A 27,672-nucleotide genomic window follows, 5' to 3' on the forward strand; every position below is an offset into this window, starting at 1 on the left:
CTCCAAACCTCTCTTCGGAGCCACAGCACTGAATGCACTGGGGTAACGTTTTACAGGCACAGAGAAAACAAGCCACCCACCCTGGCCAGGCCTGGAGAGGGACAGGTTAGTAAATGCAGCTTTAAAATCTCCCCATGCAGAGTTTTGCCATCTCATTCCAGGTTAAGTATGAGTCACAATACTGTAAAGCTATTTATAAATAAGATCTCTCAGATCTCCAGCTTTATCCCAGTGACAAATGAGAAGCAACTTTCACCATTGATCCGAGTTATGGTGACATGCAGAGTTGCAGATCACAGGACAGAGAGGAAATGAGTGAACAGGGTTTTATTTTTAAATATCTGTGACCTAGGGTGGTGACGGGCCTAAGAAAGTAAGTGCACTCACTGTAAATGTGGGTTTTTCTCAGAGATGATGTTTTAGAGACAGATGAGATTTTCAAAGGAGCAGAGAAGACCACATTTTTCTTAAATTTCAGTGTCATGCCCATACCTATATCCTGAGGCCTGCTGTGAAGGCTTGGCTGCCTGATCCTGCAGCGCTGGCAGAGGAACAAAACAAGCAGCAGTCGGATCCGGTGTCATCCCACACCGCCCTGGGAGCAGCACTTGGTTTTCTGCCACTCTCTGCTCTGAGGCTGTGACTTCTTTTTCCTCCCTTCTTTGTCAATTTTGGTGAAACATATCCCAGCTCCATGGCTGTTCTCAACCTGCTACGCTGCTGCTCCAAAACTGCACAGCCCTGAGAGAAGTAAAGTTTATCCACATGCCGGTTCCCTTTCCTGGCTTGCAGGGACAGCTACATGGGCACAGGGACAGTGATTTATCCCCACAAACCCTGAAACCTCTTCACCTCAGTTTTCCCTGCCATTATGCTCTCCACATTGGCTTTCATGGTTTGAGAAGAGAGCAGGAGGTGGCCTGAGCAGCAGCTCCCCAGGGTGTCATCCTCAGCACAGCATTCCCAAGGAAGTGTCCCAGGAGCACCTGAGCATGGACCTCAAAGCCACTGCTGAAACCATCTGCAGATGTGTTTTGAATGCAAATAGAAGCTTCTCCTCCTGCCTGTGCCTGCAGAGGCAGCAGCATGTCCATACAGGAGAAACCCCTGGCCCAGGGCTGCCCAGACACCGTGTCTGTGCTGGCAGCAGCCGATGAAGAGTCCCAGGAGCTGCACAGCATCGAGTGCAAGGCAGCAGAAGCCCATGTAGAAAGTACTCATCTTCACATGACAGGAGAATCCTTGGAGGTGTCCCACAGTCAGTACCCAGCCTGCAGCATGGGCTGCCGTGTGCCCTTGGTCCCTGTTCAGTGTCACTGCGCTGCTCCTGAGGATTTGCTTGGATTGGAGCTTCCCAAGTGGGTGGCAGAGCAGGAGGACAGCAAGGCTCAGAGGTGACAGTGTGGGAAGCACCCTGCTGTCTCCAGCACTGAGGGGTGCCAGGACTTCATGGCCTGCAGACGTACTCGTCCGACCAGCCAAGGCAGTCCTGGACACCATCCCGGCACAGCCTCCTGGGGATGCAGGAGCAGTACTCGTAGCGCACAGGGATGCAGCTCCACCACTCCCACCCACATGGGGGACAGGAGGCCACTGGGAAAGATGGAAAACAGGCAAATGAAATGCTGAATTGCTTCTGCTGCACTGACCCCTTCCCTCCTTTCTTACACAGGTAAAACCCTTTCACCCCCCAGCAGAAAAGGCACTGGTGATGACCCTGTGACTGTGAACCCACCAAAGAAGACACCAGCTTTGTGCTACTTGTGGGGGACAACCATGGAGTGTGACATTGTGATGACCTTCACGGCAGACAGGCCATGCTGGGAGGAACAATGAGCTGTAATTCTTTTTTTTTTGTTGTTGTTCGAAACAAGGGAGGTGACTTAGGAACAAACCTGCTGCTCAGGTTTGTTTCAGCAAGAGGGGGATCTAGATGGCTTTGAAGCTGCTGAGGCTCAGCCCTTCCCAGCTCAGAGATGTGCCCATCTCCTGACCAACTACCAAAAGCCAGCTGGAATGGTCACTGCCTATGCATCACAGTGAAACTGCTCCACATCAGCAAGCCATGAAGGAGGAGCAACTTTTGGGTCTGGGAGCAAATCATGGAGCCTTTGCCACCTTGGCTGCCACCAGGCTTTGATACAGAACCCTTGGCAGCTGGTAGGATGCAACCTGCCGGGTTCATACTCACATCTTATCCCAGCTATTTTGTGTTTTAGTGGAGGATGCCAGCCTCCAGGCATTTTCAGCAGCATCCATGAGCACCACGCCTATACAACCTACTGCAATCCATCAGCAGAATAGACCTGTTGCCCAAGAAGAGAGACTTACAGCTCCCCGACTCGTCAGAGCAGTCTCCGCAGTCGTTCATCCCGTTACACCTCTGATCGGCATAGATCCAGGATCTGGGGTTACTGCAGAGGAAAACCAGGTATCCTGGGAGGCTGTGGGGCAAGTCACCTGCCAGGGTGGACACACAGGACATGCATAACTCCACTGGGCACAGACACTGGCTAAAAGGGAGATGGCAGCCACCAAAGGCTGCTGTCATGGGGGGGTCAGTCAGTCCTTCCCTATGCAGTGTCAGGGCAGGAATGATGCCATAGATAGGGAAGCTGTGGTTGGAGAGGAGAAGGGATGCTTGTGGCTGAGCCAGAAGCAGAGTCTGAGTGCCCCAGGCTTCTGCTTTAATCAGTTTTTTCCCAGGGTGACAGGACAATAAATTACCCATGTAGGCATAAAGCTTTACCAGTGGTAAAGCTGCATCATGGTTTTAAAAAAACCCTAGGAAGATCAGAGGAGCTTGGAGTCTTTGATTCCTGGCACGCCCACTGGGTTTTGGGCAGTGCCATCTCTCAGTATCTGCCCTACAAAGGATCTACCAGGCTTATCTGCTCAGAAGCACAGAACAGGATTAGAGGAACACCAGCTGCTCTGTCTCACAACGGGACAACTAGTGCAGGGGGGATGGTCACAACAAAACCACTCACCACAGAGCTTCTCCTGCTCATCCTCTCCATTCCTGCAGTTGCTGACTCTGTCACAGACCCAACTGGATGGGATGCAGGTCACTCTGTCATCACACAAGAAGCCTGTCCGGTTACTGGGGGCTGTGCAGAAGCGGTTCACTGAGGGGAAAGCAAGAAATCCTTTACTTTCCAGCATTTTTAAGATACGAGGAACAGATCAGGGGGAATAAAGGGGGATTTCTGAAACTCATTTGTTGTTCTGGAAATAGCCAGGGGCCAGGATTAATCTCTGGCAGGTTCATGGAAGAGTGTGAAGACCATACCAATCAATAGTCTGAAGGATGATGGTGCCACCCAGAGTTATCCCAGCCCTGCGGAGCAGGACAGTGGAGCTGAGGAATGGCTGGGGGCTGCTGGGGCTGTGCAAGGCTGACACAGCCCCAAACCACCCTGCTCATCCCTTTCCTTCCTCCTGGTCTGCGCTGGAAAGCATCACTTTCGCACATGGTGACGGACATGAGGGCTGTTCTCATGCAGCATCACTTCTGCCTCCCTTACCAAGAAAATAACAACTCTTGGAATACAACCTGGTGCCCGTGGCAGGAGTCCCAGTGCCACCCCCAAGCCCACAGCAGCCACCACGACGAGCAGTGCCATGGCAGAGATGCAGACACGTCTCCGTGTGCAGCCAGTGCAAGCACCACATGGATGGCAGGGCTCTGTTGGGAGGCAAGAGCAAGAGGTGAGGGGCTGGGAAAGGATCCAGCAGGGCTGAGAGTGGGTTTGGGGTGTTTCAGAGGGGAACAGTGCAGAGACATGAGGCTGATGTTTAGGGGGCTTTGCATGTGGGACTAGTGCGGGCTGCTGGGGTTTAGAGGTTGATAGTTGAGTTTAAGCAGCCCAACTCCAACAGTAAACACCTCCTCACAGAGAATTTTGCTGCTTGCAGTATGGAAGAACCCGTGCTGCTGTTACAGAGCACCGAGATCAAATGGTACAAACACCACATCTCTGTTGGAGCTCATCTAGTGGATTTGGATGCACAAGGGTGGAGAAAGTTGGACATTTGAGATGCCCAACTCTGTGGGACAGCAGTGCCCCTGAAACACAGGGCAGGCCACTGAAAGGCTGGGGAAGGTGCCTTCCCAGAGCCCACAGCAAAACTCCTCAGGAGGTAAAATTTGATTTTACAGCACTTTGGGCTTTCTGCCCCAACAAATGCCGTAGGCTTTCTCCCACAGTATGAGGCTGGATTATCAACTCAAAATGTTGGGAAGGGGCCAAAGAGCTGCCCTTTCCGTCCCCAAAGACATCTCCAGGGCACAGCAACCTTCCAGGGACTCCAGCTTTCAGAAAGTCACGTACATAAATCAAATCAAATGCACAAGCTGAAGGCCAAACCCACAGGCATTGCAACACAATGGCAGCACAAGGAAGAGAGACGTCAGTCACCCACCCTCACCTCAGCAACCTGCTCTGCCTCTAAACCAACACGGTATTTTCCTGTGTTCCTTTGTATTTCCAGACCAACAGCAAAAAATGTTAATGTGGTCATCTCAGAAACATGAAACCAGTCACTTAAGACAATCCTGCCTGTTTAATTGATTTTGGTATAACTGAACTTAAAGAGCTTTAACTAGAATTTAAAAAAACAACTTTTAAAAATTTAAAGAACTTTTAAGTTAGAATTTGTCTTGGCTGTGCTTTGTGTTTACTTGGTTGGTGTGTCATTCAAACTCAAGTGAAGGCATAGCCTTTCCTCAGTACAGCTAAGGGATCCTGGCTACAGCAACCTCTCCCTCTGTCACACTCAAGCGGAAACCAAACAGAACATTTCAGCTCAGAAAAGAAGTGGTGAATTACAGCATGGGTGTGTCTACAAAAAACTCTGACCAGGAAGCACAACAGTTTACACGAGTATAAAATAAAGGCAGTGATGAAATGTTGCAACCTGATCTACAGGTTTGCTATTGATTCTGTTTGATCTCACCTTCTCCTTCTAAATATGGACAATATTTGCTGAAGTTTGACTATTAAGATACATAGAAACCCCTCAGCAACCTCATTATGAGCCTTTCTGTGACAGACAAGGATCACCTATCATGCTACTGTACCATATGACTGCCAACTTCAAGATAACACAGAACAGCTAAAGTTCATTACTTTTATAGTATGGAAGTTTTACTACACAGAAAGAGTGGAAAATCAGTCCCAAGAAACCATAAATACTGGTTGTATTTTACATTTTAATTGGTTTATACTATTATTAAAGTTAAGCTCTGCATTTTATTAATTACCTCTTTTTCCAGAGAAGGATTTTGTTGAACCACAAGTAGGTACATCACCATTCCTCTAGAAGGAAGGGGATAAAAGACTGTTTACAGAAGCAGCACGCAGCAGCCACACAAGCTTTGCCTTTTTTAAGTCTCACACCATCTTACCCAGGAACAGGTAATGTACTCCTTTATTGTCACGTACAAGTAAAAATTGCCTTGGTGGAAACATGGCCCAGATTTAATTCCCAAAGCAATCAATCAGATCACCTTTTAAACCTTAAGTACCCATTTGTAAAACAAACACTAACTAGGTCCAGCACTTTATATCAACACTTTTCTTTTGTATCAAATTAAGTAGAAACTACTTGAAATCTCACAAAAGCAGCGATAAAGAAGTCAAGACAAACAACATTATCAAGAAAACATGTGCTCCAGGGAACAGCTGCATATAAGGTTTTTCTGACATAGAACTGTACCTGGGGGTGAGTTTTGTTCATAATTTCCAGAGCTACAGCCCTCAAAGGACTGCAGGGAGTTTTCTGCACCTCACCACGAGCGATGTTACCAGGATACAATCCCAACAGAGGTAGGAGACCAAGGAGAGCGCTGCTGCCCGGGCACACAAACAGGAGGGGATGGGAAGGGCAGTGCTGAACCTGTGCTGCAGCTCCAGTTGAAAGCACAGGTTGTGGTTGGCTTCTCATTCCTCCTGGCTCCACCTTGGTTTCACAACAGGGCATTAGACAATTCACAAAGGACAGGGACATTTGAGATGCCAAGAACCCCACTGCCACTCCTGACACCAGCTTGGAAGGTGAACACTCACCTCTAGCTGATGCCAACTGCATTTACCCTGGTGCCAGTCAGGGAGAACCCCCTTCATGATGAAAGCTTGAGGGAGGAGAGTCTGATCATCCTCATGCAAGCCTCCTTGCCCCCCCGCCTCCTTCCCAATTTGACACACTGACCTCACGGCAGCATCAGCCACATGATCGGATCTCAGGAGAGCTGTGCAAGATACAACCATCTGGAACAGCTTCTCTGCTTGGGCAACAAGCACAGGCACAGAAAATCCTCCAGGGTACTCTTTTACTTCTGTACTTGAACTTCCAGGCCTGCAATAAGTCTTAGCAGCTCAGCCTGCAGCAAACACAAACTTACAAAAAGGTTGCAGCCTTCTAAACTGGCTGCAGGCTTTGGCTCAGCACACACGAAGGGGAATTTTGCAGGATAAAACATCACCACCAGGCAGCTTTGCCATGGGGGCAATGGGGAGAAAAAGCACCAGCATGAAGTGTTTGAGGAGCCCATGTCCTTCTTGCTTGCAGGTGGACCTATGGGGCTCAAGTGCTTCCAAACTGTGCCATCCCACAGACCACGATTCCTTCCCAAGCACTAGCAAAACCAGCTCACCAGACCTTCAGAGGAAGCTGGGGGGTAGATTGTCTTTAAGGTGGTCTCAAGACAGTTGCCTTGAATTGATTCAAAACACTAAATAGTGCCTGATGCGGAGGAACAACTACAGCTACTTCCCTCTCCATCCCCACACATACAACCCATCCTCAACTACAGTGAGTTAATATGCTCTTCACGATCAGGGCATCTGTCAGCCCTGCACTCACAGAACAGCCAGAATTAAATACAATCTTTCAGGAGCTCCTCCTTCAGCACAGCAGCACCAATTTGTCCAAAGCATCTTCTCACAGGAAAGTTGGTGCTTCGAAGTTCTCCTTTTCCATGGGGAATTTGGGGTGAAAACGCCAAACGCCACATAGCAAACAGCCTGCAAGTCTGGGCATCTGCTACAACGTGGAAGAATGCCAGACTAAGGGTTAAACCCCCACATCTTATATTCTGGATCTCTCTTTAAAGAGGTTTAGTTTTCGAGCCTTTATTAGGTGACTGTGAGTTTGCTAAAACTCCTGTGTAAGACAATGGATATGTTTAAAATGCAAGAGGCATTTGCAAGAGGCAAATGTCCATAAGACATGTCCAAAGGGGCATGGTTTAGTGGTGGATTTGGCAGTGCTGGGGGAACAGTGGAACTCAATCTTGGAGATCTTTTCCAACCTAAGCAATTCTATGATTCTACAAACTGACACCTACCCCCACCTATTTCCTACACCAAGATCATCAAGCTCAGCTGCAGCCAACCAGACAGTTGGATTTTAGAGCAGTTACCTCACATCAAACACTACTTATAGTTCAGAAAAATGAGTTCATGACAGTGAGGTAAGAAACACAACCAAGCCCTTCTGAAGTTAAATTAAAAAAAAAAATTGTCAAAGATCAGAGCAGCTAAAGAGGCAACACAGATCAAGATATTCAGTATGACAGAAGATTATTAATTCTAGCACCTAAAAAAACCCCAATTCTCCCCAAATGTGCCGTGGCTATTTCTGCCAGCAGTGAAAAACACACACTCGAGAGGGTCACCTCATTTGTGTCAAGATGATTCCATTTTAAATCTGATATAGGTTCAGTTGAACACATGCCTAAAGAGAATATAAAATGCTTTCCTCCCACAATTTCAATAATTTAAGGCCCTTCATTTAAACAGTGGTTTTGAGCAGAGATCAAACCCAAATTGCAGCCTCTGAAAACGGAGATTTCAGGAAGTCAAACAAAAAACGAGTAGAACATGACATTTTGCAAAGTCAAATGCCAAGAGCACTTAAGGAGTCCATTTAGATTAGAAATCTTGAGAAACAGTTCAATTACTTGATAGTATCTGATTTTACTGAGGGAAGATCCTTTGACAAGAGCTTACAAGTACAACACTTGAATTCCTCAGACTCTGGCTGGCTCTGGATCCAGCAGTGCCAAGTGCCAGAGTGCCACAGGCACAGAGCTCTCTGTGACCCAACAGCACATTGCTGAATTGCTGGCTGCACTGCACAGATCCCTCGGCTGAAATGTCATTAAACAGCAAACAAAAGACAAAACACCCAATGAAAGCACAAGTTGTTTGCTTAACTTAAGCCCAGGGCTGTAAGCAATAAAGTTTTGAAGAGAAAGTTTTGTGAAATCATCAGCCTAACAGAGGTTGTACTGTCCACGTTGGAACAGGCAAACAGCCACATCTGCTTGGAGCTGTAACACTCCCTCTGCAACTACGTGTAATAGTAAAGGAAACATTTTAACAGACCTTACAAACATTTCCACCAGCTATTCAGTTAGAAAACCTTCGAGGGAGTGCTGTAGAATCAACAGAAAACGACATTGAGTCGGGCACCATGCATTCTAGCCAGCATTCAAACACTCAGAGACCCTACAATAAATCCCACACCCCCAACTTGCCAACACTGGGAACCAGCATTTAACAATCTCCTCAAAGAAAAGAACTGCAAAAAACAGATTAGAAACATGAGGGACATTGTTGGTTGTTATTGCTGTCCTAGTGAATCACACAGCAAAATCAGGTCACGTTGCCCAGGAGAGGAAGGCTATGGACAGGCTTCTCATACCGAGCCTGCTGCGGTCAATAATTAACCATAGCAAAAAGTTATATAGTCAACATTTTCTATACAGTCAATTTTATTTGTCTGCTCTCATTTCTCAGGAATCAACTTGTTTCTGTAAATGAAGTTACAAGACCAGAACAGTTAATCAAGAACAGAAAGTAGAATTTTTCAGAAAACACAGGCGCTAACTTTACAAGCAATTTAAGACTTAAAGGCTAAAGTTTGACAAAATAATTGACCATGTTATGCTCTGCATGTGAAGGGATATGTCCATAAGTTTTAATGAAGTTTCCATTTTTCACAAGCTGAGTTCTAGCCTACAGTACCTCACAAATGCTTTCCACCTCAAATATTGCCACACTGTAGAAAAAATATATTTCTGTTTTTGGAGACAGGGTTGTTTGTGCATGGACATTAACAAGTACAAAAAATTCAGCAGATAATTTTATAATATTTTCTCTTAACTACAACAGAAAGTGCAACACTAAAAAGGCATCTCCTGCCTACTTAAAATTTCTTATACCTTTACAAAGCTAACTCTGAATGTACACATTACATCCTAGAACACACAAGTAAGTTTGAAAGTGTCCTGGCAGAAGTATGGAAAGCATGCTTACAGCTTTTGTAAGCAAAAAGACACATAGCAAACACCAGCAAAAAGTGATTATGCCTGGAAACAAACACAAATTCATGTCTGAATCTTTACTACTAGTTGAAAACAAAATCCCATGACCTTTGTTGATTCTGCAACTTTATTTGCATTTAAAGACTGGCTGCTAAGCTTCTCATCTGAAGAACCACCACAATCAATCAGGAGTTGCTATCTCTGTTAAAATTAGTCTATCGGATCCAATGGAGACTTATTTAAATTGCAGATTGATCCAGATTGACTTTTGTAGGAAGAGGTCCTGCTTCTTCATGTTCCTCAGTCTTGCATCTAACCACAACAAGTGCAGAGGGTGGGTATCTGCTCAGTTTTTGCTCATTCATGTATTCCAAATCTCCATAGATGCTCAGCTTCTGAAATATTTAAACAAGGAACTTTAAGACAAAGACTCTCCATACTGTGAATAAAAGGAATTTCATTATGCAACTGCATTCCAGGTTCTGATAGGTGCAGCCCTGCCACACAAGCTAACCCAGGCTTTCTGTAACATCTGAAATTCATGGCTGGAACTAGACTTGCATCCAAAAGAAGTATATTAAATCTGCCAGAAAAATAGCAGACACAGTGCTTATGTAACAGCTCCTTTGATTTGCAAATACTGTGAGCCAGGACTCTCTGGGCACCAGGAAAGTGCCCCCTCTGATCAGACACTCTGCACTCACCAACACTACGCTGTCACTGTTCTCACTATTGATCCTCCTGGATTCAACCCATACTGGTTTTTACCTATACCACCCAAACCTCAGAATAGCTTTATTCCCAGAGAAATTAGAATCAGCCTCCACTTGTTAAGAGTAATTTGAAAGTTGTCAAGAGGAGAGCACTACAAACCAGAAGACACCCTCTCTGGGCTGCCTGAGTAAGGCTCAGAGCTCCTATGGGCCTCAGGAATGAGCAAGAATTGCTCAGCTATAAAATCATACTTTAAATAAACAAAAATGGTTTGCTAACCACATCCTCAAAAATAAAACCCCCTTTCCAGATGAACTTCCCCCAAATGTTTCTTAGTCCCTAGACAGCTGTAGCATAAAAGCAATATAAAGAATAAATTCAGAATATTGTAAGTTATAAAATGCAGTACCTCAGATGGAACATACTGCTCCACAGCTGTAGCTACGGTCGCACAACAAATCCAGAGCAGCACCAACACTGACAGGACAAGTGTAGTGGTTAAAATCCAACTGGAATTTCTGAAATGAGAAGGATGTTGCTACATTTCATATACTGAATACAAGACAATAGACCTCTAAAAAGCTTGGCTCAATTTTGACTGTCTTTCCTGCCAATTCATTAGTCTCTTGCTTTTACAGCTACACAGCCCACTGCAGACTCCTGGGTACTCTAATGCCTTTTTAGGATCACAAAAGAGTTGCTGGATTCTGTTATTGGGCCCTAAGCATCCTCTTGTTTACAGAATTAAAACCAGTTTTTTGTGACACATTTGGGGTCCAACTCACTGATCCTTCATGTATAAACTTTTAAAGAGAAAGTAGCCAGAAAAAAGGAAAGAAGGATCGACATGCTGATCTTCAGAAAAGCTCTAATAAATATACATTGTGTATTTTCAGCCTGGAAATGAGACATGTCAGTGGGCTTTGTATCAAACAATCCCAAAACAAAATACAAAAGAAGTGCTTTGCCCTGAAACACATCCAGAGCTAATGAACAGGCAAAACACAGTATTGATTAAACAGTTCAGAGAACATACTCAAAAAACAGTGCAGGAAATTATCAATACGTTGTTCACTTGAAATGGAAAGGAAAAATCAAAGTTGGCAGAACACTGTGCAAAAAACACGGGGCCAGTACAGCAAAGTCACACTAACAGTGAGATACAGAATTGTAACTGCTGTGCATCCTGAACCTACAGACTTGTAGCACTTTGAGACCTTGCCACAGTGCTCCACACACACAGGGGAAAGGCCATTATCCTCCTAGTGGGTACAGACATCCAGAACATACGTACACGGAAAGACACTTGAAAAAGCTGTCGTTTGCTCGCTCTTCAAAGAGCCCTCGGAATGTCTGTGAGCCCCCTGGACGTCTGTCTGCTGAGGGACAACAGCACAAACACTGGTCAGGAGAGCCAGGAAAGGGAAGACCCAAAGCCCACACAGTTGGTCTACACAAAGCCTAAAAAGAAGCTTTTAAAAACAACCCCAGCTTGCAGGTTTCCATTTCCAGCAGAGCTTTGTTTCTAGCACAGGCTATGCCAAGTGTACATAGTGCACTCTACACAGTAAATAATTACATTTCAGCTTTCTAAAAATTTGCTTTCATATGCCACCTGTAACTTTATTTTTTTCTTTGCGTGACAGGGAACATTTGCATTTACTCTTGCAAAGCACAAAGAACAACTTACAGGCTGTTTTACTCAGTGACAAGGATCCTCTTGTATCTCCAGTTTCCTGATCAAGCTGTGGAACATACTGTACTTCTGGCTTTGACTAAAACAAAATAAGGAGTTAGGAGATCATGCTAGAAAGCTTCCACTGATCTTGATAATTTATATTTTCCAAACTAATACAGAAATTAACCTGAAGACATGCTCCATTCTCCTAACTTTGAATTTTTTCCCCCATTAAACTGGCTCTAAAGGCAGTGAAATACCAGCAAAAACTGAGCACTTCTGATAGTTCTCTACAGCCTTTTCTGTGACTGGAAGAAGCAGACCTAAAGCAAGCAGCCAGGACACCTCAATCTCAGTGAAAAAGGTAAGCACCTGGAATATGACAATTTTGCCATCATCTGCTTGAAGGTAGAAGGTCCATGAGGATGTTATGAAGCTCTGAGCTGAATCCATCATGTCACTCCAGAATGATCTCACCAGTGTCAGAGGAAAGAGGAGATGAATTCTTGGCATCAGGGACATTAACTGCAAAACATTAACATGTTTTCCATTTCTTTTTATATAAAAAGGACAGAAGTCATGTTCTTGCTCAGCCCTCACCCCAAGGGTACATTTCAGTCCTTGGGTTTATTTTCCATTTGAAGAAACTTAAAAAAAAAGAGAATACACATACTGAACAGAAACAAGTAGGTGGTATTTGAAAAACATGTCACCTACTTACTTGCTCTTGCCTTAACTCAGCAAATGGTAACTGGTTCTGGCATCCAAGATGGCAAGCATATTGTTCATCAGATTGGGAGTATGCTTCAGTACAGGCTGCAAGGGAGAAGTTCCCCAAATGAGATGATAAATTCTGCATTTTAGTTAAGAAAACATTCTCAGTATAAGTTGGATCAGAAACAAAGCAGCAGTTAAAAGACTGACAATCCCATTTGCAGGGAAAGATATGGCAATCACTCCCAGGGTAGCATTTGCTCTGAGGTCTAATGACAGAATCAGAGCTTTAACAGATAAGGGAGATGAAATCTGACTGCAATCAGAGCAACTGGGCAGCAACGTTACCCTGGCCGAGCTCAGGGATGCAAGTTTTCATTGATCCTCCCACTACCACTACAGCTTTTCCTCTACATATCATATAAACCATCAAATTTTACCTCAGAGAACAGAGATGGAATCCTAATAATCCCAGAGGGACCATCAGTCCATTAAACCCCTGTGAGGTAACAGCACAAGTCATGGTATCACACTAAAATCAAATGAGCATCCCCTGTTAGCACAGAAACTGCACTGAAAGTACTATAGAATAATTTCTTATGAAAAATGAAGCCAACTCTTTGTTTAATAGATAGCTTCTATTCACTGTTGACTAGAGATCATAAAGATCAATAAATCTAATTCAGAGAGAATAATTTAGATTGCTCTGCCATAGAGAAATCAGGGAGAGCTCTCCCACAAAACTCTAAAGCTCAGGTGGACAATGTTGCAGTAGCACCTGAACTAAAGAATCAAACCGAGTAGCAACAGAGAGGACAGTAGCTCTCCCAATTTTCCAGAGGAACAAATGGACCATCAGAAAGACTAAGAAGCTGGCAGGAAGCATGGCACCAGCAGCTAAGCACTTGAGAGTTCAGCTCATGGCACCTGAGCAGCAATTCCATGCTGCAACTGCCACCAAGGCAGTGTTTGTAGGAGGCATCAGGAGACAGAACTGAGCAGATCAGCCAAGATGTATCTGCCAAGCACAGAATACTCAGTCAGGGCACCCACCAGCAGGTTATAGAACATAAGCCAGCAAAACAACAGCTCCATTAAGGAGAGTCAAACCAGAAATAAGCAACTGTTCCATTACTCTACATGTGCTCTATTGGTACATTACCCTGTTTCATGGCACTCTTTCGTGTGTGGTTTGACAACTAGACTGACATGCTGGATCACAGCTACACACAGTGTGTGACAGACTAGAGCATTAGCCCATTTCTGGAGCAGTTAATGAAGTTTTGTGTCACATTAGCATCTTTGCAAGTCAGGCTTTCTACTTCCCTACCTGCCATCAGCTCCTTGAGCTGGCCATGAGCTCTCCTGTTTCTATGAGCTACTAAGAGGATAAATGCCTCCCTTGAGCACTGGCCTGGTGCGTAACTGTATCGGCAATAAAGATGGAGAGCTCCCACCTTTCCTGCTCTGCATAAAACTGTGACTCAGCTGCCTCAATATTACTGGAAGAAAGTTCTATACAATTCCAAACCCACTATTAATTGACCCATAGTACACACCATACCCAGAGGTATTTAAAAGACATGGTTTAGTGGGTGCCTTGGCAGTCCTGGGGAACAGTTGGACTCGAGGTCTTTTCCAACTTCAATGATTCTACATTTCATCTTCACTGTGAAACTTTTGCTCTAAACAGATAACCCCGAGAGAATTAGTTCACCAGTATTTAAAGGCTTATTCCAAACAAAATGTACCTAATTCCCAAGGGTTTAGCTGTAAGGAAAGCTCAGGATGTAGCCTAAACCATGATTTACAAGGCACAAGATCTGTGTTCTTATTCCATCTGAACAATTCACTTCTATACTTAAGTTTGTCAGGAATGGTAAATGGGACTGATTGTCACATAAAAGGAAAACTATTTGACTGGATTTTTTTCCCAGTCATTTTGTGTTTTGTAGGACAAACTGCTTATAGTAAAATGAAGTATTTTGAATTTATTTCCTGATGACACTTAAGACATTCAACAACACTAAGGATCAGGTAAGGAGAAATCAACAGAGAACAGAGATTCCCGCTCTCCTCCCTCCTTTATGCCTTCAGATTACAGGATGTTGAAGGAGTTCTGAGGTCTTACCAGAGTCACATTCCTGTTTGGTCCGATTCAAATCGGCGCCATCGTCCACGAACTGGCAAATGGAGAACAGCCTGCAGCCCCTCTGGCAGGCGTACAGCTCCTCTTCCTGGGGAGGCACAACAACAGGTTTGCATCCCTCCAGTCCAGAACAAATTGCCAGAAAACATTTTTTTGTTGTTTGGTTGGGGTTTTTTTTGTCCTCCTCCTCTCCACCAGACCTACGACCCAGCTAAACATGACCTGAAGTAAACCCAAGCCACAGCTCTGTAACACTGACATCCCTATGGATTTAATTCAAACAGAGCTCTCCATTCTGTGGTGGGCAAACCTGGAACAGCAAACTGTGTTTTGTAATTCCAATCCTACAATCCACAAAGTGAACTTTTTACCAAATGCTGTGTTTAAAACTAAGAGACAGTGCTCTTAGAAAGGAAAAGATTTACTCATGCTTAACCCTACAAAGAGCAGAAAATCTCTGGTATCACTTAAATAGTAGAACCCAGAAGGAAAGGACAAAAAAATCCCCGATTTTGACAGTGATTACAATGTATCTACCAGACTCTAGTCAGAATCACCACAGAACTGTCAAAACAAGAGATTATCTTCTGAAGTACTACACCAGTACCCTGGTTAATTGTTTGCTGACAAACCAGCTCCAGAAACATAATTTTTTTTTATAATGAACTGAAGGGAAAAAGTGCTTTCTCACTGCAACCATTAAAATTAAGCAAATACAGAAATCCTACACCTGGTATGTCTTCTGTCCACAAAGGCAAGGGCACGGATGTGCACAGACTGGGTTCTCCACCTTGCAGAACTAAAGCCTCTGTCACGTGAGTGTCCTACCTCTGACCACACCCTGTCACTGACCCGTGAACCAGACCAACGAAACCATCACCCACTCAAATGACTGCACAGGTGGCAAACAAGACTCTGAATTAATTTAACAACCACCAAACACACCACACCTCATGTACAACCTGCTGTAAATGACCTGGCCACTGCTGAGAGCACCGGTTCGCACACTTTAAAAGGCACAAGAGCAGAAAACTGTGAATATAAATTAAAACTCAACTCTAACACTGACAAGGTGGGTGATGCTGTTGCAGAAAATGTGTTCTGTAATTTAATATCCATAGAAATCAGCTCCAGCAGACAGGTTTCTATGGCAGTCTCGATGAAGTTTGTCTTACTTTCCAGTGACAACTAAAATGATTTCCTTCAATTCCACCAGTAGTTTTGTGACAAACAGAACAAACACTAAATGTAAAGAAAGGGGTGAGTGTATTAGTCCACAGCTCCAACAACACGCACCAAAATTCAAATTCAAAAAGTAACAAAATTCAAAAGTACAATAAAACCCAAAGAAATATCAGCCTTCCTTGAACTTGACAGAGTCCTGCAAGGGAAGTAAACCAATGCACCAAAACAATGGAAATATATTAGGGTAATGTTTAGCCTTAATTTCTCGGGTTTAGTTCTTCCTCTTCATGTAGGTACCAAAACATGCCATAAGTACACATGTAAGTTTACTAATATTCCAAACAACTCCCTGTTACCTGTTTCCGTGGGGATACCAATATCAGCTGCAAAATCCACCTGAATTCCACAGGAAAGCAGGCAAAGCCCTGTTACCCAACCCTGGCACTGCTCTACTTCCCTGCTACCCTCCTGTGAAATCCCAAACATGGGGTAAGAGTTCCACTTGCTACAGAGCCACAGCTGATAATGAAGTTTATTGCTAACAGAGAACCAGGAAGGATAAGATTTTGGGTCCTGGATTTTCCAAATTCAGGCCTGCAGTTCAAAGCTGTGCAAAGCCTGAACCAACAGCAAACCCTGCGGTACGAAATTCAATTCCCATCAGACACTATTCCAGTACTTTCTCATGAGATGAAAAAAACTCCATGAAGGCTCTGATGAGCCACTTGTTTGTGTCACCATTTATGCTTCATCCTTCACCACCCAAGTGCACCGCTGGCGCCCTGACTCAGGATCTCTGCCCTGCCACCAACGCAGCTCTGTTTTAGTGCCCAAGATATGCAGCAGCCCAAGCCAAATTACAGCTGCCTCTTTAGGAACAGGAGGAAAAAAAGCAGCAACCACACCTCCCCCCCCAAACCCACAAAAGCACCCGGGACTGACAAAACCGTGCTTTGAAAACAGCGCTTCACTGGCAAGCTGCAGCCTAACCATCTATTTCTATAAGGAAATATATTTCTTCTGTATTTCTTTTTAGGGAAGAGACGGAGCTGCAGGGGGAGAGGGAAAAAAGAAGGGCCGCGCAGGGTCCGGGGGAGACGGTGGGGCCGGGAAGGGCCCGCCCGTACCTTGGGGTAGGTGTGCAGGGGGTAGGTCAGCTGGCAGGCGCGGTGACACGACGCCGTGTTGCCCAGCACGGAGTCGAAGGCCTCGGAGGACGAGGCGGCGGGGAGCGGCCCCGCGGCGACGGCTCCCGTCGGGAGCGCCAGGAAGAGCGGCAGGAACAGCGGCAGCACCGGGAGCAGGACGGGGAGGCCGCCCCGCAGCGCCGCCATCTTCGTCCCTCCGCCCCGGCACCGGCCGTCCACCACCCCTCGCGAGATGTGACCCTCGCCCCGCGCGGGGTGTTCTGGGAGGTGTAGTCCGCGCGCGGGGCACCCCCGCCCATCCCATAGGGCGTCACCGCAGGGGGGAACTACCGGACGAAAATGGCGGAATGGCCGTACTACCCACCGCGCGAGGCTTGCTGGGAGGTGTAGTCCTCGTTGCGGGACAACCTCGGCCATCCTATAGGGTCTCGCACCCGGCGGAACTACCGTGCGGAAATGGCGGGACGGCGGCGGGTTCCGTGGGGGAGGGCGGCCAGGGCAGCATGGAGCGGTTCCTGGTGCGCAGTGCCCGCGGCCCGCGCAGCCCCCGCCCGGCCGCGGCCGAGCCCCGCAGCTGCCGGCAGGTCACCCTCGAGTCCCTCAAGGCAGGTCACCGGCGGGGGGAGCGGTCACTGGGCAGCGCGGGGTGGCGGTGGGAGGAGCGGTGTGTGGACGCCTGCGGTGCCAGCTCTGCACCGAAGTCTTGGCAGCCGTGAGATGGGATCCTCATAGGGAATAGGGAAGTGGAGCTATACAGATGCAGAGGGCTCTACTGATGAGTAAGATGCATCACATCCAAAATATGAGACTCGCACTCTTTGCAGTCTGTTCTGTCAAGGTCCACGGTAAAAACAGCGAAAAACCGTGGATGTGCAGTGTACTTGGGTCTGCATTCGTGTTCCCTAATGCTTTGTTTCTCACCTTGCTGTCTTTATTTTAAATTTGAAGCAAATCTGAGCAGGATTCAGATTCTGCCAGCCTACTAAAGATAATTACTTGCCTCCCTCTTAATCCATTTTCCTATTTAGAGACATTTATACAATGGATTCCTTAAATTCAAAACACTTCTTTTCTAGCAGACATTTGCTGTTACATGGCCAGAGTTTGGCAGATCAAGGTGAAGCCTCTTACTTTGCTTTCTGGTTACTTCAGTCTTGATTTGCAGAAGGTTTCTAATCCCAAGCAAGTACCCATGCTCCCAGGCCATCGTGTATTCTATGCTCTGGTCCATGCCATGATCAATAATTCACGTGTTGATAACAGCCCCATTAGCTGAGATCACTGTCCTTATTTATCATAAGAATATCCCGCTTTCCTAATGGCTTTTCTCTTTCCCAGAGAGTTGTGGTTGTGGAAGACATAAAACGATGGAAGTCTATACTTGAGCTTCCTGGGCAGCCAAAAGAGAACCTGATGGAGGCTTTGGAGGAGCTGAAGAAAAAAATACCATCCAAGGAAGTGTTACTTTCCACTAAAATAGGTATATCTTGTCTATCTAGACTGTGAATATTAGGTTGTCTTGTGTCTGCTTGGCTTGTCAGTACAAAAGAGACTAGTTTGGAAGCTTTTAAAGAAATTAGTGTCACTGCCAATGAAATATTGATATCCAGCCTGCAGTTTTCAGAGCTGGTACTGAAAAAGTCCAGCTGGTACTGAAAAAGCTGTCCTCTAATTCCTCCCAGGCAATACTGCATCACCCCTTTTTGTGGTCAGATTTTTGAAGAGCTCTTCTTGGTCCCTGTGTGTTTTATTCCTTCTCCTGCTGTCTGTCAGAGTGCTCTCTTGCCATCCAAGGCGTGGTTCATTTATATAATTTGGCTGAATCCACTGGACGTGTGAGAAATTCTCCTCAGATCACTCAGAACTGCTTCTTGCATCCCTGCCCTAAGGAATCCCCAGCAGATGGGCAGCTCCCGTTAGAGCCATTAGAGCAGCCGCATCTCTAATCACAGAGCCCTTGAAAAGGAGAAGCGACCCGCCCTTTTCTCCGTCTTCTGAGCTGTGGTTTCATTTGCCATGTTCAGGCTTTATTCAGGCTTTTCTCGAGGTTTTTCCCAGTGCCTGCCTGCAGTCGGCTGGGCTGGAAGAGCCATCGAAGCCTAACAGTGACATCTCCTGGCCAAGAGCGCTTCTGGTCAGGGAAAAACACCCCTCTGAAAGCAGGAAGCTCTCTTTTGTCTCCTCGCGGAGAAAAGCCTCTTCTGCACTGGCCCCGTCGTCGATGGGAAAGATTCTGCTTGGAGTCACCGTGGTGTTAAAATGCTACAGCCATCATGAGCAACATCTGCTTCCTTAAGGGGGTTTCCAGGTGAAAACCAGCATTTTTTGTAGGCCAAGCTCACAAGCTTTCACCAGATCCAGGATCTGTGTAAAAAAATCAGCATAGCCTTGTGTTACATAAGTGTCACTCCACACCTTGTTGACTTGGGAAGGGAATTTTCACAATTCCTAATTGCTAATTGCTCAGGCAAAAATCACAGCAGAAGCCAAAGAGCGAGAACTCCATGCTCAATGGCTAATAAATTTATATCTGTGTTTGTGTCAGTGCTCTGGTTGTTTTGCTGACCCTGCCTCAGTTAAAAATGTGTGGCTGCTTTAGCCCTGATATGATTTGGCCAGTGTCCATTGTATTTTGCCCACCTGCCAATCCCAAGGGAGCTGTTCCTGTTTTCCAGGTCACACAGTGAACAAGATGCGCAAACACTCCGATCCTGACGTGTCTGGCCTTGCCAAGGATATTTACACAGAGTGGAGAACCTTCATCAGGGACCACTCCAACAGGCCCTCAATCGAGGTCAGGAGCGATCCCAAGTCCGAGGCTTTCAGGAAGAACGCACGGAAACTGCTCTGTGAAGCCCTGGATTTGGAGGTAACGTTCAGAGCCATTTGCCTTTAGCTCAAGGAATTACTTCTTGTAGGAACAAGTTAAACCTTTCCCAGCCACAGCTACTGCCAAGCTGGTCCTGCCTGCAGAGTGGGGACAAGACCAGGTGACCTGTTCCTACTTTTAGTGATTCACAGCACATCCCTATTTATGAGCAGCTTTGTTTTCAAGGCAGATAATTTTATTTTGGTTGTTAACCAAGTCAGCGTGCTAATTGTAAGCAAGGTGTATTTGCTCTCATTTACATAACCAGTCAACAGATCAGTTGTGCATCTACTGCAGTTGGGCTATACAAGAGAAGGAAGTTAATAGAACATGAAGTTTTTCCTACTACTCAACAGCTGTGAAAGCAACAGTGGGACCTTTTGGGTGTTTTCTAATTAAACATTTGTAAATTTAAATCTATTGCAAAAACAGAGACAAGGTTGAAAGTATATAAAGTGGTGATAAATACCAGATCCCTCAGGTATCTTTAAGTAAATGAACAGAGCTTTGCTGTAAGGCTTAATGACTAGTTTGCCTGGTCTATGAAATGCCATAATAATTATCCTTTTTAACTTATCCATTAATTATCCTTTAAATGGCAAGTCAAGTGATAAGCACTCAAGAGTTTCAAAGCTATGTGTTTTCTAGCTGTGAGAACAACCTCTCCAGCTTCCAGTGCATCTGGATTGGGGCAGCACAGAAGGATGGTTTGCTGTAGGAATGCCTCAGGAAGGTGGGAGCTCACTTTTGCTGGGTCAAACCTAGTACTCAGAAATCACATCTATGCATGGTGATAAGACTGGAAGTAAAGTCTAAATCTGTGGAACATCAAGACTATGGTACCACTCTAAAATGAGTAGAATTGGGTAAAGCAGAGCTGCCTCTGGATAGGACTCACCTGAAAGCACAGCAAGGAAGAATAACCTGTGGGTACCACCACATGTGCAAGCAGAGCTCACAGCAGGACTTAAACTGCTCATAAAGGCAGAGGAACCACAGAGGTCCAGCAAATGGGGAGCAGGGACACCTGAGAGGCTGACAAAAAGGAGAAGGGAAGGTGGGGCTGAGTGAATCCGAGGGACTTTTAAGTGATGGGTAGCAAAACCGGCATGGGCAAAGGACTCAGAGGAATACCACCTGGCTAACTGGAATCTCCTGCATGCAAAGCATGGGAGATTCCCCCTCACAAAAGGGAAATGAAACTAAAAGCATTTCTTTATGGGTGGGGGATTTTTTTTTCCTTAACTGTGCTAAATTACAGGTTTTGGCACATGTTGAAGCAATAACTACATAATTAACATTTAGCAAATCCCTTTCTGTGTTCTTAATTACACCTCCTTCTACACACAGAGGGCCCACATTTCCCTTTATAGCACAAGGCAGAGTTGCCAAGTGTTTGGCACATCTTAGAGTTGCTGTTGGAATTAAGTTTAAAATAGTATCCAAGGTACTTTCTATCAGCAAGACCAAAAGTGAGCTTTATGGAGACACTACAGCGTAGTCTATAATTGCAGTTGAGCTTGATATCCAAAGCTTGTCACAGATTAGTTTCCTGTTGTGATGGCAAAGTACTGCCACCCAGCTGGAGATGGGGACATGTTCCTTGCTGCTGACCATGTCGCCTTGTTCCTTAATTGCTGGGGTGGAATTAAATTGCTCTTCCTGTTACACTTGTGATGGGAAGTAGATTTCCTTGAATCTAAGCTGATTAATGAAGAAACACTGAAAAGCACCAAAGTCCAATTTCAATCAGTTGGTCTCCTTATTAAATGTAAAGATCTAATTTTATACTTTGCTGTTTTCAGATTGATCACCCACTGGCTGAAAATATTGAGCGAGAAGCTTTTCATCTCTCTTCCCGCCTCATTAACGCGCCGTATCGCAGGACAGTGCGAGCTCTTGTCTTCTCATTAAAGCACAAACCTGAGATCCGAGCTGAAGTCAAGGCTGGCACACTCACTGTCCCTGCCTTTGTACAGAACCATAAAAAGTGATCCCGAGTCAGAACTTCCTGTACCTACAGCTCCGTAGAACAGGGAGCCCCTTCTGTGGTGAGGGGAGCGCAGGAGTGCTGACAGTGTGACTTGACTCTCCAGCACCACTCCATGAACAGGGCTGCTGGAGGGGAAAACTAATGATTGAAGTGGTGCTGTAAATCTGACTTGGTAGAAATCCATGTGGGTTTGTTGCAGGAAAAGTTTCTTCTGCTCTGCTGTATATTTTCCATCCTTGCTGATTCACTTGGTTCTTCTTTCTGCCCCTTTGTCACGGCTCAGTTTAGCTGCATCCCTGATGTGGGTCCTCAGGTGGAATCAGCTGAATAACATCAAGGAGCAACTCTGTGCTGTGCTGTTGGGAAATACTGGGAATTCAGGATAATTGGTCCACGGGAGGAGATTCCTAGTGGATAACTGCAAATTCTAGTTAGCCCTAAATCATCCACATCTGCTGCAGCTGGGCCCTGCCTGTGGCAAGAGCTGTTTTGCCAAGCCAGGTGATTTTCCTTTGCAACATTCCAGAATTGGATGCAAAATGGGTTTCAGTAACTTGCTCTCTATTATTCCATCAGCTCAGTCATCCTGCAATTTGGGGCATTTTCTAAAGCTCTGGAGTGAAAATCAAAATGCCCCAGAGTATAGGTGCTATCTGATGCCTCTGCTGTTCAATGAGCAGCTCACTCAGCCTTCCATACCTCACTCATGATTTAAATGTGGTGCTTGTTCCTACTGTAACGTGAAAAAACTTGTAATGAATTTTCTAAATAAAACTGGGATATAAGAAAATTATTCCTTTTAAAGGCTTTTTTTTCTTCCAAAAGGAACATGGTTCAGAATGATAACGTGAACAGATCTAAGCAACTAACTATTGTTTAAATTCCTTCCAGTTATTAAAAACTGGAAATCTTGCCTCATACTTGGTCTGATTACTTTAGTGCCACAAGTCATCTTGTTCTTCATAATCTGTGACAGACATGGTGTTTGTATCTTCACCCTAAAACGTGACTGTCTTTACTTGGATCTGCTAATTACTTTTTTCCATTGCAGACACTGGAAGAAACACCTAAAACTTACCTGAGGTGTTGAACTCCATAAATTTAATTAGGTAATTGCAGGTTCTCCTAAAAATATCTAAACCCTGTTTTGTTTGCCTGGGCCAGTGCAAGACCATTTTTTCCTGTACATATTGCAAAGCTATCCTCAAACAGCTGACTTTTCTGAAAACAAACATTTCATTTGTAGAAAACTGATGTTAGGTGTGTTGGAGGCAGAAGCTGGCAGTATGGATAATATGTCAGTGAAGACCTAACACTTGTTGACCAGGCTGTAGCAAGAGATGTGAAACCCCTCAATTTACTTCTTACAAGTAATCAGCTCCATTTCCCACTTAAATAGCTTTGAGCTGCACAGCTGTAATTGAATTCATGTATCCTGGACTGTCACAGAGGAGGTTCAGGATCAATGAGCGACCCAGCTTTTGCATCAGAGCTGCAACACCAAGACCTGCAGTATTTATTTATTTTCAGCTTTCTGTTCCTGGTGCTGGGCTGTTGTTTTCTCTAGTTAGGTAGCATGCGAGAAGCAAAAGTCCTGAAAATTAGGAACTTCTGGTCTAATGAAAGCCAGGCCAGAGAAGTTTCCCACACGGTCTGACCGTGCCAATATTTTTCACTTAAGAATTAACTTCAGGGATGCAGAGTTACTGTACACAAGCAGAAAACTCCCCTATAAATTTCCTCTATTTAATGGCTAATGTTTTTGCCCCACTTGTTTTCAAAGGGACTCAATTGTATATAGCTCCGGGTCCAGCTCTTCTATCTTGATGTTAAAGCTGGCAGTAACATTTGGGCCGAGGATTCACAGACTCACCTTTGCATAAAACTGACTGTCTGGAGGAACTGGAAAAGAGTCTGGAGGGTTGGACTCAAGACCCGCAGGACAGGAGGAATGCAGAGAACTAGGAACCACTTTAAGGACAAAAACGAAGGTGGAGAAAGAAGACAAAAACAGAGATGGAAAAGCAATAGGCCAAAAAGGGCTTCATTTTCCCAAAGGGTGCTGCTGAATGTGACAACAGGATACTTGATATCTGGCAGTAATTAAGTTTTTAATTAGACTTTAAAAAACAGAGTCCCCCCTTGGACCAACCTCACCTGCACAACTGCATTTGTTTATGCCTTGGGTTACCTGCTAAATAGGTTTGCTGGGGAAACCCTTCTAGATTAAAAGGGAGGATGAAAGGGCTGAGTGGGGGCTCCCTTGTGCTTAGTTTCTCTGGCACACCCACTTCCCTTTTTACAGGGGAAACATTAAATGAGGGCGGCACCCAATTGGGAGAAAAGTTGTACTTTTTCCCTTTTTTTCCCCTGATTAAGCCTAGCCTACAGATTTCTTTCAGCAAATGGGTACTTAAAGCTGACAGACCTCTAGAGACCTGCTGTACCTGGCAAAGAGAGGAAGGAAGCATCTTCAGTAGGTATCTTCTCCTGATCCCCCTCCCCATGCTGCTGGTGCTTGAGGAATACAGGATGGGCTCAGGGCAGCACCAGGAGGGATGGAGGAGGGAATTCACCCCTGCCAGAGCTGACTTCTGACCCTGGCTTCTGAAGAGAAAAATTTGGGAAGGCATCAGGTGACAGCTTGCTCCATTCCCCACCAGCAGGCACAGCTCAGGAGAGCTTTGTCCTGCTGCAAATTACTTGGGCAAAACAGGATGGGAGTAGACAAGACCCTCCCTGTCCTTTGGAAAGAGAGTGCGCAGCAGCTCACCTTTTTTCATCTTTCAAGAGGCTCTTCAAAGGTTTCTGCACAAAGAACCCAAGCTTTTAGATCTCATTTGCTTCTCTGGCAGCCCTGCGATATGAAGGGTTGGCCAGGCAGGAACTTTCCTCCCAAGGAAGTTAGCACACCAGGAGGGCAGGATCATAGGATGGAGCAGAAATTGGGAACTGAAGCAGAGGAGGGATAGAAGGAAGCAGAAAAGAAGAGGTAGAGGGAGGGAATTCCCCAGCCCAACTGGCCACAGCCACCAAAGCCTTGTTCCTCCATACAGGGCCCAGCACCATTCAGGAGGATGAACTGGCATCTCACAGGATGAGACACTGAGGCACGAAGGGTCTGTGATATGCCATAGGATCCAAAAAAAGGGAAGCCTATGCCAGAGTTACACTGCAATTAATGATGCCCTAATTGTGCTGGCAGCCCCTGAACCACATCCATGGTCTCTGTCAATTAAACTAGATTATGGAATGATCCTTGCTAATTATATATTATTATCTAGCAAGCAGTTATCTCCCTATAAAGGGTGCTCCTATAATGGACAAACACTGTTCCTCTAGCACAGCCAGCCCCAATGGCAAATAAAAAAAGAAAAAGCCAAAACCATTTCTGCTGTGGCAAATATTTTGCCTCAGCTCAACTTTTCGCATTGCAAACACTGCACTCCTGTCCCAGATGGAGGGAGGAAGAAGAGGAGGAGGAGGGCTGCAACATGCAGAACCAGCTGGAGACAGGAGGCAGGATCAAATCTGCACCCCCCAAACCTCCTGCAGAGGCATGATTGCAAGCTCAAAATCCAGCTGTGAACACTCCCTTCCATCATGGAGCAAATGCCCCACTCAGCCTCCACACCAAAATCCCCATGAGCGGGGGGGAGGACCTTGCTGTCCCTGGGGCTGTGATGACCGGGAAACAGGGTTTAAAATAGGCTGGGAAAACCGCTCCCGGTAAACGCCATCATTGCATTTTTAATTGTCCATATGCTTGATCCATTATGTTTTCCCAGATGGCTGGGCTGCTTGACTAGTGCCTCTTCAACTGTGCCACCACGGCCAGGATCTCCAGTGATTACCTCAGTCCCCAAGGTAGAGACACCTCCACCGTAGGATCTGTGTCACTATGACCAGGGTCTCCAGTGGGGACCAGGGTCTCCAGTGGGTACCTGGATCCCCAAGGTAGACACACCCCTGGAGCAGGCTGGCATTGCCCACCTTAGCAGGCAGGATTAGCTGCAGTTTCCCCCAGGTTGTGATGGACCGAGGACTGTTGTGTCCACCACTGTGCTGGGAGGGAAGAGGGGGAGGAGGTGGTACCTAATGGTGGTCTCCTCCCCAACACCAACCTGTCCTCAATCCATCACCAGCAGCTCAGGGGAAGCTGCCAAGCAGCCTCTTGCTGCCCCTGTGGTTTTGTTCCCCCAAACAGAGCCACCTGCCAGGGCACCTACCTGTAGATGGGCTGGCAGTACCCACCAGGCATGACCCCCTCCAACTTCCCACTGCTGTTCCAGCTGCAGTACCCGGTGCACGGGCAGTGAGCTCTGTCCTTCTCAGCACAGACCCCCTCTCAGTGTAACACCCACCAACCCATCCATGCCAAGGTCCTGGGGGGCCGTGACTGGCTTGGTGGAAAAGTTGCTGGTGGCCTCCTGGCCTTAAACACCAATCCTCAAGAAAACCACCCCAAGGAGCAGCAAACCCACTCCTGCTCCAGCCAACAAACTGCCCTTGTGCTTGCCCCAGGGCCAGTCCCTGCTAAATTAACCATAAATGTTTGAGGAGAGGATGCAGGATTAGGGAAACCTGGCCAGCTTCATTCCTGGCATTCCTGGGGAAAGGGAAAAATCTCCAGAGCAATCCCTGCTGTGGTGCTGCTCAGCCTCATACCAGGTGACTCCAGGGGGACAGCAGAGCATCGATACCAGCTCAGGCAAGGTTGGCACCCATCCTGCACCCCACTCCTTCCAAGCCTCACAGCTCTGGGGCCATCAGGGACACTCTGAGCCAGACTGGGTTCAGCTGCAGGGTTGGATTCAGCTGTGCTGAATTTGCAGCCTTAGCAGAGCCCTCCCACCGTGAGGCTCCTCACGGCTGCTCAGTTGCACCTGAATGGAGTTGCTCCAGGTGCCATGGGATTTTCCAAGGCTGCCAGGTTCTCGTGGTGTGGATCATGACATCATCTGCTTGCTGGGCTCCCCAGTGGGATGGCCAGTCCTGCCCAGTGCCCCAGGGCAGGGGGAGCAGGGTCTTATTCCAGCAGCAGTGCCCATTTTGGGGCACTTCCACCCTTGCTGCATTTGTCCAACTCAGAAGTGCAAAAGCACAGCCCCCTTCAGCACACCCCACCAGGGTGACACATCAGGAAAACCTTCTGGTAAATAGAGAAAAAATGGAAAGCATGGCTGGGATTTTTCGGATATTTTAGCTCAGCTTCTCTCCGGTGGGAGCAATTCCCCCAGGGAAGGAGACGAATAAACCAGTTGATCTCCTGGGGGCTCTTCCAGTCCTGTTTTCTATGATCTACAATTTTCCAACAGTTCTTCACTTGATTTGCACTCAGACATTTGCAGAGGGATAATGGAGGCTCTCCCTCCTGCACAACAGCAAAGCCTTTGTCTGCTCCAGAGAGACGCGACTCCATGTCCATAAGCAAAGCCAGGAAATGGGGTGGCTGCATCCAGCCCGGCACAGTCGAGTCATCGTGCTCTAAATAAATAATCAGATGAGTAACAGGAGCACTGCCTGTGCCTGCTGCTCTCCTGCTTGCTCGGGAAGCACCAAGCAAACGCTAAAGAGGGAAACTGAGGCCTGATGTGTGAGGACCACAGTCATGGTTGAGGGAAGGACCACTGGTGATGGATTCCTGATATCTCTGCCCCTCATCTGAGCGGCTTTTACATGAGAAGAAGGATTTGTTTCACAAAGTGACCAGGGCAGTCCCTCTCTCTGGGCTGTGTGCTTGCACTGTCCCCCTCCCCAGCTGGTGTGTCAGGGAAGAGGTGGTTTAACAGGGAATGTCAATGAGCAAATTCCTGCAGAGCAGGGAGAGACTGGATGCCTAAACCTAATGGAGAAAGTCAGAGTCTGAGACACGGTAGAGGATGACT

The 27,672-nt window shown here is 46.2% G+C and overlaps 3 protein-coding genes across 4 annotated transcripts; 1 reads left to right on the forward strand and 2 right to left on the reverse strand.

The window, feature by feature from the left end:
* Positions 1–312: 312 nt before the first annotated feature.
* LDLRAD1 (low density lipoprotein receptor class A domain containing 1) lies at positions 313–4,233 on the reverse strand. The gene is made up of 4 exons (XM_027748680.2): positions 3,557–4,233; positions 2,991–3,128; positions 2,332–2,460; positions 313–1,593 (listed from the first exon to the last, which is right to left on the reverse strand). The coding sequence occupies exons 1-4, from the start codon at positions 3,624–3,626 to the stop codon at positions 1,448–1,450; spliced, it is 483 nt and encodes a 160-aa protein (XP_027604481.2). The 5' UTR covers positions 3,627–4,233; the 3' UTR covers positions 313–1,447.
* A 4,520-nt stretch (positions 4,234–8,753) lies between these two features.
* Positions 8,754–17,130, reverse strand: TMEM59 (transmembrane protein 59). Of its 2 annotated transcripts, none has more exons than XM_027748683.2 (8): positions 16,902–17,130; positions 14,572–14,677; positions 12,448–12,542; positions 12,099–12,251; positions 11,739–11,823; positions 11,343–11,427; positions 10,458–10,566; positions 8,754–9,729 (listed from the first exon to the last, which is right to left on the reverse strand). In XM_027748683.2, exons 1-8 carry the CDS (start codon positions 17,106–17,108, stop codon positions 9,574–9,576), a joined length of 996 nt encoding a protein of 331 aa, XP_027604484.1. In that variant the 5' UTR covers positions 17,109–17,130; the 3' UTR covers positions 8,754–9,573. The 2 variants fall into 2 exon arrangements, with proteins under 2 accessions (XP_027604484.1, XP_027604485.1); XM_027748684.2 differs by having other exon boundaries at positions 11,343–11,424; positions 16,902–17,126.
* Positions 17,131–17,325: 195 nt separating this feature from the next.
* On the forward strand, positions 17,326–22,577 carry TCEANC2 (transcription elongation factor A N-terminal and central domain containing 2). Its single transcript, XM_027748685.2, has 4 exons — positions 17,326–17,527; positions 18,261–18,402; positions 19,598–19,791; positions 21,597–22,577. Exons 1-4 carry the CDS (start codon positions 17,426–17,428, stop codon positions 21,783–21,785), a joined length of 627 nt encoding a protein of 208 aa, XP_027604486.1. The 5' UTR covers positions 17,326–17,425; the 3' UTR covers positions 21,786–22,577.
* The last annotated feature ends 5,095 nt before the right edge of the window (positions 22,578–27,672 follow it).

Source organism: Pipra filicauda, unplaced genomic scaffold (genome assembly GCF_003945595.2).
Source record: "Pipra filicauda isolate LSUMZ 115617 unplaced genomic scaffold, ASM394559v2 scaffold19_size4547281_pilon, whole genome shotgun sequence".
Lineage (NCBI taxonomy): Eukaryota > Metazoa > Chordata > Aves > Passeriformes > Pipridae > Pipra > Pipra filicauda.

Bases quoted from the DNA above. Each gene is read 5' to 3' on its own strand.
- TCEANC2 (XM_027748685.2), top strand. From the start codon at position 17,426: ATGGAGCGGTTCCTGGTGCGCAGTGCCCGCGGCCCGCGCAGCCCCCGC. The intron at 18,403-19,597 runs GTATATCTTGTC...CCTGTTTTCCAG, and splicing joins GTTACTTTCCACTAAAATAG to GTCACACAGTGAACAAGATG. The intron at 19,792-21,596 runs GTAACGTTCAGA...TGCTGTTTTCAG, and splicing joins GTGAAGCCCTGGATTTGGAG to ATTGATCACCCACTGGCTGA.
- TMEM59 (XM_027748683.2), bottom strand. From the start codon at position 17,108: ATGGCGGCGCTGCGGGGCGGCCTCCCCGTCCTGCTCCCGGTGCTGCCG. The intron at 14,678-16,901 runs GTACGGGCGGGC...GTGCCTCCCCAG, and splicing joins CCCTGCACACCTACCCCAAG to GAAGAGGAGCTGTACGCCTG. The intron at 12,543-14,571 runs GTAAGACCTCAG...TCTCCCTTGCAG, and splicing joins CAAACAGGAATGTGACTCTG to CCTGTACTGAAGCATACTCC.
- LDLRAD1 (XM_027748680.2), bottom strand. From the start codon at position 3,626: ATGGCACTGCTCGTCGTGGTGGCTGCTGTGGGCTTGGGGGTGGCACTG. The intron at 3,129-3,556 runs GTTGTATTCCAA...CTTTCCCCTCAG, and splicing joins ACTCCTGCCACGGGCACCAG to TGAACCGCTTCTGCACAGCC. The intron at 1,594-2,331 runs GTAAGTCTCTCT...CATCTTTCCCAG, and splicing joins CTCTGACGAGTCGGGGAGCT to TGGCCTCCTGTCCCCCATGT.